The 9,526-nt window shown below is 31.5% G+C and overlaps 1 protein-coding gene across 2 annotated transcripts in view; it reads left to right on the top strand.

Moving 5' to 3' along the window:
• Positions 1-8,822, top strand: part of LOC106460532 (extracellular serine/threonine protein CG31145-like) — a 64,752-nt gene extending 55,930 nt beyond the window's left edge. For both annotated transcript variants that reach the window (XM_022387533.1, XM_022387539.1), the window contains exons 5-9: positions 761-853; positions 1,179-1,291; positions 4,269-4,559; positions 5,628-5,709; positions 7,695-8,822. In XM_022387533.1, coding sequence (XP_022243241.1) covers positions 761-853; positions 1,179-1,291; positions 4,269-4,559; positions 5,628-5,709; positions 7,695-7,977 — 862 coding nt within the window. In that variant the 3' untranslated portion in view covers positions 7,978-8,822. The remainder of the gene's footprint in view (positions 1-760; positions 854-1,178; positions 1,292-4,268; positions 4,560-5,627; positions 5,710-7,694) is intronic.
• Positions 8,823-9,526: the final 704 nt, after the last annotated feature.

Genomic DNA, 9,526 nt, shown 5'->3' on the forward strand with positions numbered 1-9,526 from the left:
CATTGTGTAAAAGAAACAGTATGATTTTAGATAATTAAATTAGACAACAAGATAAGCATTCAAATAAAATATATTTTTTTTAAAGATGATGTTTCTGTAAACAATCATTCATCAGAGCTATATATATTTTATTTTGGTCTGTTGAAGGGAGATTGTTAAAGTGTCATTTTTATGATTTGTAGATAATATTCAGGATAAGAATGATTTGTTTTCTATATAAAAATTTCTCCTTGTATCTTAACGGTAGGTTTGAAGGCTTATAATGCTAAAATTCTGGATTTTTTTTTACTGCATGGACACCGTAGATAGCTAGCTCATTGCATAGCTTTATAAGTAGTAAATAAGTGCATGATAATTGTTGAAAGAATAATCTGTCTTCGATAACTAAAAGAGTATAACTTCTTCCAGATATGTTTGGTTAGCCTAATGAAGATAATGCTTAAAATAAAACTAATATGGATAAGTACTGTTGATTAAAAACGAAAAGAGAGCAAGATTTATGCTGGATAAAAAAAATGGCATAAAAATAATCAGCATTACCTACTTTTTTTGAATATATGTAGTGCATTTTTTATTTCATACGTATATAAAGAATGCAATTTGATTTCCAATATTAAATACCTGATTCTCGTGTAGAAATATAAATATTTCCACTCACCGGGCAACCGACGTGTGTCACCATGCTTCTCGAGTTTCTTTGTCATTTTTGTATTTGTATAAATTAGATTTTATTTATCAGAACAGCTTTCTTTGAACATAGGTTTCCTCGGGATCGAGAGACTGATCCTAATCATTTTTACTTTGTGGATTTTGAAAGACATAACAGTGAAATTGCTGCTTTTCACCTTGACAGGTATTTTTCATTTCAAACGTATGATCGATAAATAAATGTTTCATTTGTTTCATTACAGGCGTTTAAGTATTCTAATGCGCTAGGTTTTTGAATTTCAGAAATATTTCAATTTCGCGATATCTGTTTCAGTAGTATCAAAGTCAAGTGTTGAAAAGTACGTAAGATTTTCTATAAGTATTTTAAGAAAACAGGTAATTATAATGTTTATATGTTTCATATATATATTTAAACTTGTTTCCGAAATAAACATTGTTCTTAAAGTTTTCTTCATATATTATATTACTTTTCAACCTTTCTGTTAATCCTGTTCTATGTTTGATTCCAGGTTGCTAGGATTTAACAGGGCACCACCAGTGGTTGGAAGGATATTAAATATTACTTCAGAGATATATGCTCTTGCCGAAATGGACCTACTAAAGACGTTCTTTATCTCACCAGGTGGAGTTCCTAAATGTTTTTCTATAACAGTAATATTTCATCTATCAAAATATTAAATTAAACGGTACAACGTTGTTTTTTTTTCTCTTACCTTTTAAAAATTGAAAGCGAAGAATCCTACCATCAGTGCTGTCTGTATCTTAGCGGTAGGTTTCTTTCGTCAAATATTAGTAGCTTACCTTTAGAAAAATACAGCTGTTAGCGTATTTATTTAGATATAACTAGAGCAGCTAGTTACATCTTTAAATCATACCTTCCCTTTAATGTATGAAAATTAACTACATCAGATGACAGCCATGTGTTGCTAGCTGACATTGAGATTTACTGTCACGAAACGGATCTATGTTAGCATAGTGCCTATAAAAGTATATGCAGTCATATTCTTCACAGTAATAGTACGGTAATTGCACTCATGGCTCCCAGAACAGAAATATCTCACAACAAACTTCTAGAAACGGACATTTTGGCTAATGACATATTGAAGCGAAAGTTAAGGTTTCAATAGGCTTTGTATGAAAACTATAAATAAGGCGGTGAAACTAGTCGTACTGCTGGTAATTGCAATGGTTGAGGTAAAACACCAGAATTCTACAAAAGTAGCGCTTCGTAGATCAGGATATTCTCTATACGAGATAGGCAATAATCCAATAGAAATGTTGCCTAAGGCGTAGCTATAAGTACAGATGTAGATTTTACACCAGAAATAAGACCAGCTTGTCAAGAATTCATTCATCAACAACACTGTGATCCCAAACACTCATAAAATGTGGTAAGGTAATACCTATTGGTGGGACGGGGAGATGCAAATGTGGCTTGGCCTGTACAAAGTCCGGTTATGAATATTAGTTACAGCTTTATGGGCTTATACTGAAAATGAGAAAGTCAAACAACTCTGTTGAATTGTGGGTAGTAATACAGAATATGTGGAACAAGACTACAAAATCATACGATGGTAAACTTATGGCAACATAGAAACAAAACGCACTACTCTGTTTAGAAAGCCATACTGTTACATTATCCCACCCATTCAATTTTCTTTTGTATTTCCTATTATGATAATTTACGGTATTAATGATGCCTTGACCATTTAGTTGAAACAACTCATTGTTCGTGACTCTTACATGCGTATCACCTGTGCATTTCCATAATTATTACCTTTACTTTACTTAAAAAAATAATAACTTTCAACATAATGACGAACCAACTATATATTATTGATAACTTAACAAAAAACAGACAAATGCTGTAAAGGTTTACTAGAATCAGTAAGTTCAGTACATTTACTCATCTAATCTGAACTAGTTTATTACGTTATACATTACAAAATTCAGAATTATGTTTGCCAATCAAAATAACTAACACAACATGTACATTATATAACACAAACGTGAGCATCATTCTGTGATAAATTTTTTCAAACTAATACAGACGTTGTTTACGCCAATTTTCTGCATCTATATAACATTGATTCTGTATTATCGATATAACAGGAATTATAAATATAGGGATGAGGGAAAATATTGATTTCTGTTAAATTGTTTTGTTTTAACACTATATTTTGTCCTAAATAAAAAACAAGTCCTAATAAAAGTGACTTGTTCTGAGCAGCATCACGACTGTATAAATTCTAGATTATAAATGTAGTATAAATATTGAACTTCAAATAATTTTTCGTTCAGGATAGAAATAACTATCCTGGGAATAATACGTGCTTAATTATGTTTAAAAACGAACGTACTGGCAGATTTACATCGACAAGACAATAACGCCAGCCCGCGGAAACGAACGGGTGGTATACGGGAACTTATAAGAACGCCATATTTTATTGTTAAATTTTTTGTAAAGATCAATAAATTAACTTTCATGTAAAAAGAAAATGTATTGTTAATTATATAGAAACAGTAGCTTCAAAATTGATTTGTTCTTAAACAAGCTTTCAAGTCATTAATTGAGTATTACACATAGTAGTTAAGAGCAAGAAGGGGAGATTGATTAAGTGTTTAAAATAATGTGCCATTCAGTTGCTAAAGTAAAAACATCCTGTGGGAAATAAATGTGCATGAGATCTGTACATAAAATATATGTTAAGTAAAAAAATCACATTTTAATGGGCGAGTTTTAATCGTAACACAAATCATTGAATGATATATACTGGCTTCTTGAGAAATACGTTAGGACGAAATAGGTTCAGAATCTAATTTAACAAATCTTCTTTTTTCATTGATGAACTAAACATCCCGGTGATGAATTGCACTGCCAGTAGAAATTGCATGGATATGCAAACTTTATTTTTTTTTAATGGAAAAATATATTGTTTAGAAATTATTAATAAAATTGTTTTATATCTATATTTCCGTTTATTTATCTATATTTCCATTTAACCTATTATTGACGTACAAACATATTATGAAAGTTAAGTTCTGTGCTGAGCCAGAAGTTTCGCTGTCCATATTCTCTTTAGGGCAGTGTATTTTTCGTAACGTTAACAACTTCTGTATTTAATATATCTGTGACTTTGAAATTCCTTGTAAGCCTTGGTTGAAGGAAATACAAGAGAGTCAATTATTTATTGATAAAATCTGTTTCGTACTTGATATTTTCTTTATTTTATCAGTTTCACTTACATGAAATTTATTAAATCAGTTACTTGATTTATTTTGAGATTAAACTCTTATGAGAATATTTTCTGTGATATTAGTTTCTCCATGTTACTAAATGATTGGTTGGAAATCAATGTTTGTAGTTTTCGTTTCTGTAAAGAAATTTCAAAACGATATAATATATAGGGCTCAAAACTCTAAAATCTGTCATTATCCTTAATATATTTTTTGACTGCTGAAACGTGAAGATCAACATAAAATAATTACAAATGGTTAATTAAACTAGATGTATGCCTGCATTAGTTTGACGAGTTAATCTACGGACTTGTATGACAAGTTTACAGTGTATGTAAGTCGTGCATGTTGTTAAATTGCAGCCAACAACCTATGTTTTCATGGAAGATGCGGGTACTACTGTGACACCGGTCACGCAGTCTGTGGTCATCCAGACACACTGGAAGGAAGTTTTGCCGTTTTTCTTCCACCAAAAGGCCTCGCTCCTAGGAAAGCTTGGCGTCACCCATGGAGGAGGTCATACCACAAACGGCGAAAAGCAGAATGGGAACAAAATGATGACTACTGCAAAGTGATCAGGAAAAAAATACCTTACAAAGAAGGTAGACGGCTAGCAGATATCATGGACATGGCTGTCTTGGATTTTTTAATAGGTATTTTTTTAATGGTTTAAAAGAAATGTAAAATATGTGTTTTCTATGATAAACGAGAGTTATATTCATTAACCAAAGTTCAATCTGCTGATGCGTATGGATACCGCATGCTAGTTTCTTAGATTCTCTATATCGGTCGAATGAATTAAGTATTAGAAATGGTACTAATAGAGCTCATGGAAACAATATTTACTGTGCAATCTTAAGAAAGATCAAATTCTTTTTATGTGATTAGTATCCTCTTCAGTATATTAATATGTTATATTTATATTCAGATTTAACTTGCAACTTGATTTTTATAAGAAAATCTAAAACATTTCTATTAAATTGATACACAATGATTTATTGCACATGGTGCTGATAATCTCGCTAAATATGACAATAGTTTTCCAAAGTATAAACCTATTTTTTCAAATTAGATATTAACTTGTTTAGTAAATCAAACATGGAACTAACATTTGAATTGGTAATAAATACTGTATGTACGAGCTTAGTAGTCTATAAGAACTAAACAGTGTGAGAAGTTTTGAGAGCAGGCACGACTGGTATGAAATTGGTATTATAACTTCAAATGAGTAATTAACACAGTGAGCAAGCTCGGTAGGTATGATTTTGGTATTGCTAAACCCTTGTTATCACCAAACAAATACACACACACACACACACACATATATATATATATATATATATATACAAGCAATAGCATGTAATACATGAACAGTCTAGTAGTTAACGAAATATATAAGAACTTACACTTCAGATGAAATTTTCGATTTGAGAAACAAACGTGTATATTTTTACTTTTAAAATTTGTTACTTTTTTCTTAATCAGTCTGTTTTACTTATAACAGTGAACTTAATTCAAAATTCACGATTTCAAAGCATATAAAAAATAACGTATTCTGAATTTAGTGCTCTTAGTGTCGTACCTTCCTTTGTGTACGATAAAGTACGGTGTATTGATTATTCGATTATTTTATAGATCAAAATTACAAGTTGACATGTCTGATATGGATTAGAATCGTAGGCAACTTCTGAACTATTAATATTGTATTCTATTTACCCCAGGAAACATGGACAGACATCACTATGAAACATTTAAAATATTTGGAAAAGACAGTTTTCCGTTACATTTGGACCATGGACGAGGGTAAGTACTCGTGATGCACGTGCTAAGGAACGTATAACATCATTTATTAACACCTTAAAACTTGTGAATTAAAATTATTAGGTGTTTTTTTTTTTCTTTTTAGGAAATGAGCTGAAAGGGATTTATTTTAGGTGAATGGTCGTATTTCATCCACTTCCTTTTCTCATTTCCCATTTTGAATGACATTCATTTTTCTCATCTACAGTCACATAATATATAATACTGATTTATGTAACAGTCTATTTTTATGTAGATATTGGTACTCATTCATGACTTTTTTTTTCCATTTCTTGTCAGTTTCACTAAATTTATTGTAAAAGTATTATCATCAGTTGTCGAATTAAATTGTTCTTGATGTCATGTTCAGAAAATATTAGTTTCTTCTCCCTTTTGGATATTTGTCTGCCTGGTTTGTATTAAAAAATATGTTTTATTACAGAACTTTGTTAGTGCTTATATCAGTTTCACAGAATGTCCTTTTGTGATAGGACAAATAACGATAAATTGTTTACTGAATAAAATTAATTTCTTTTTGTTACATAGAAAAACCAGACAAAATATCTCAGTATCTGATGCGTTGTCTTTTTTATTACCCATTTCTTTCGAGATACTCGTTTCCTGAAGATTTCTGTCCTACTTATCCAAACAGTTAAATTTTTACTTCGGTGATTTTACGTTTGCCATTATCGAATTTTGTAGGTTTCAAATCTACGGAATATATAGGTTTTCTCTGATAACAAGTTTGGTTGAGAAATGTGAAGTTTTTCGAAGTATTTTAGAATAGAGCAAAATCATACTTATATCTAACTGATTTAACTTGTTACTAAGTGTCATCCCCTCTGTTGTGATTCTTAACAAACCTTTTTGAAAAGAGCCATTTTATATCTGAGTGAAATACCAACTTTTCTTACTGGGTTTATAAAATTTAGAAAAATCACTTGTTCAGCTTGGAGATAACGATAACTGTTTGTTCAGCTTGGAGATAACGATAACTGTTTGTTCAGCTTGGAGATAACGATAACTGTTTGTTCAGCTTGGAGATAACGATAACTGTTTGTTCAGCTTGGATTAACGATAACTGTTTGTTCAGCTTGATAATAACGATAAGTGTTTGTTCAGCTTGGAGATAACGATAACTGTTTGTTCAGCTTGGAGATAACGATAATTGTTTGTTCAGTTTGGAGATAACGATAACTGTTTGTTCAGATTGGAAATAACGATAACTGTTTGTTCAGCTTGGAGATAACGATAATTGTTTGTTCAGTTTGGAGATAACGATAAGTGTTAGTTCAGCTTGGAGATAACGAGAACTGTTTGTTCAGCTTAGAGATAACGATAAGTGTTTGTTCAGCTTGGAAATAACGATAACTGTTTGTTCAGCTTGGATATAATGATAACTGTTTGTTCAGCTTGGAGATAACGATAACTGTTTGTTCAGCTTGGAGATAACAATAACTGTTTGTTCAGCTTGGAGATAACGATAACTGGCCGGAAGAATTTGCTTCACCCAGAAATTTCCTAAAAGTTTAGTTTCTTTAAACTTCCCATGAAAGTGATTAAAACATCTTAATCACTACTTTTACCGGATTCTTATGTCTTATCTTAATAGAGTTAATCATATTCCAAAATTTAAGGTAAGATAGAACATGGTTTTATCGACGATTTGAACATGCTTGAAAAGATGATATTTGATGATTTTGTGTTTTGTGACTGAATAATGTTCACACAGTAGAAATATGCTCTTCAAGATCCATATCATTTAGTAAAATGATTTTAAAGTAATGTTACCTTGTTAGTTTTCATTTCTTGTTTAAACATTTCTATCTCATCATGGGTTTCTAGGTATTGTTTAAACATGTCCCTCGTTATTGTAGAAAACCGCGAAAATTCGGGAAGCTGGATATGTAATTAATAGTTTAGTTTTGGATAACAATTGTTGTCGTTATGAAGCTACCAGACTGAAACCGTTTTGTTTAAACTTCTAGGTTCGGAAAGCCCCATTATGATGAGGTTTCAATCCTCGCTCCGATATACCAATGTTGTCTCATTCGTCAGTCTACTCTGATGAGAATGTTGGAGTTGTATCTGGGGCCAGAGAGACTCAGTGGCCTCATGAGGAAGTCACTAAGTAAGGATCCAGTTAACCCTGTTTTAACGGAAGCCCACTTATTAGCCTTAGACCGGCGACTTAGAATAATATTGGACGTCATCCGCGATTGTTTACAAGAAAAACGACCCGACGAAGTGATCATCTACGATGCTGACTGACGAAAACGCCGACGTAGTGCTTGATAAGCTGATAATAATAAAAAGAAAGAGGACAGAAAATATGTCCTGTCATGGGTAGTTGGGCTTTCCTATACATTTTGAAGACAAGTTATTAACACTCGACGTGGACAGTGCCAGAGAATCATGTGCTTAGATGAGGAAGCTAGTTAGGAAAATAGTAGCAATTACGACAGCTGATGTGTTTCTGTTCCCATTGTTGAATGTTGTCAAGTTTATTCCAAAAAAATATGAGTGTTATTTTTAAATATACTGTTGTTTCAGTTGCTGATGTTGAATATATATATATATATATATATATCCTTAGGCTTAGGTACTTTGATTTCTTCTTTGTGACAACCACTAATGCATGAGAGAATTGCAATATTTAAAAATAATCACAGGCTGATAGCTTTGCTTTTTCAACGTTTAGTATTATTTAATATATTTCATTTATTATCGGAGTACAAACTGTTTCTTTCGTAACAACAGACGGAAGTACAAAGTAAAAGAGACAAGCAAGTATTTATATGTTAAGTATTAAACTACGTATTTATTCACAACTTGTAGATAATACACCATTGAGCTACAGCATGCACTTAGAACGTATATCATATAAATATGTTGCTTGAAACGTTTAGTTACTTCAAAAGGTGAATTTATTTTAAAATCAAAACTTTCGTTTGCATCTTGGATATAGGAGAATAAGATATCTACAACCTCTTAATGTTCTTTATAGATCAACAGAAAACTAGAGCAGAGTAATTTCTAATTAGTTCCTAATAACACAGGCCTGCGATTTTAAACTTCATAAAAGTTGTCTTGATTCTAATAACGGATTTTCTATAATTCAGCTATATAGATTTCGAAAATAATATTCATTTTTTTTATCACGTAATAATTTTTTACAAATCGGGAAGAAAAAACTCTTACATAGATGAAATTATTATTTCGCTTACAACAATAAATATTTTGTTATTATTATGATTATTAACAAAAATACAAACAAACTGAAGAAAAGGGAAGAACATTGATGTCAAATGAATATGGATCCTTATTCATCCTGATTGTTGTGTGTGTATGTGAAATCTGCATTTTTTAGTCTAAAAACTACATGTTGAGGTATTTCTTTTATGTATTGCGTTGCCCCAGTGGCACACCGGTATGTCTGCGGACTTACAACGCTAGAATCCGGGTTTCGATACCCGTGGTGGGCAGAGCACAGATAGCCCATTGTGTAGCTTTGTGCTCAATTACAAATAAACAATGTATTGCGTTATGGCGCTTTGTGAAAAATCTGTACCTGATGGAGAAAAATTAATTGAGCGTATAGGAATTACTATAGAACGTGTAAAAATGTCAAGACAATAAAACCATCGCAGGCCTGTGTTATCATTTGAAATCCATTATTACTACTGTTTTATCAACCTATTTCGTTTCGTGCAAATTTAGACACTCGTCCAATGATCATATTTGTTTCTGTAAGTGGTAAAAACTCGTGATGTATACCAATGACAAACCTGATATTATTATAAAGAATAAATAAACGAAA

The sequence above is a fragment of the Limulus polyphemus genome, unplaced genomic scaffold (assembly GCF_000517525.1).
Source record: "Limulus polyphemus unplaced genomic scaffold, Limulus_polyphemus-2.1.2 Scaffold34, whole genome shotgun sequence".
Lineage (NCBI taxonomy): Eukaryota > Metazoa > Arthropoda > Merostomata > Xiphosura > Limulidae > Limulus > Limulus polyphemus.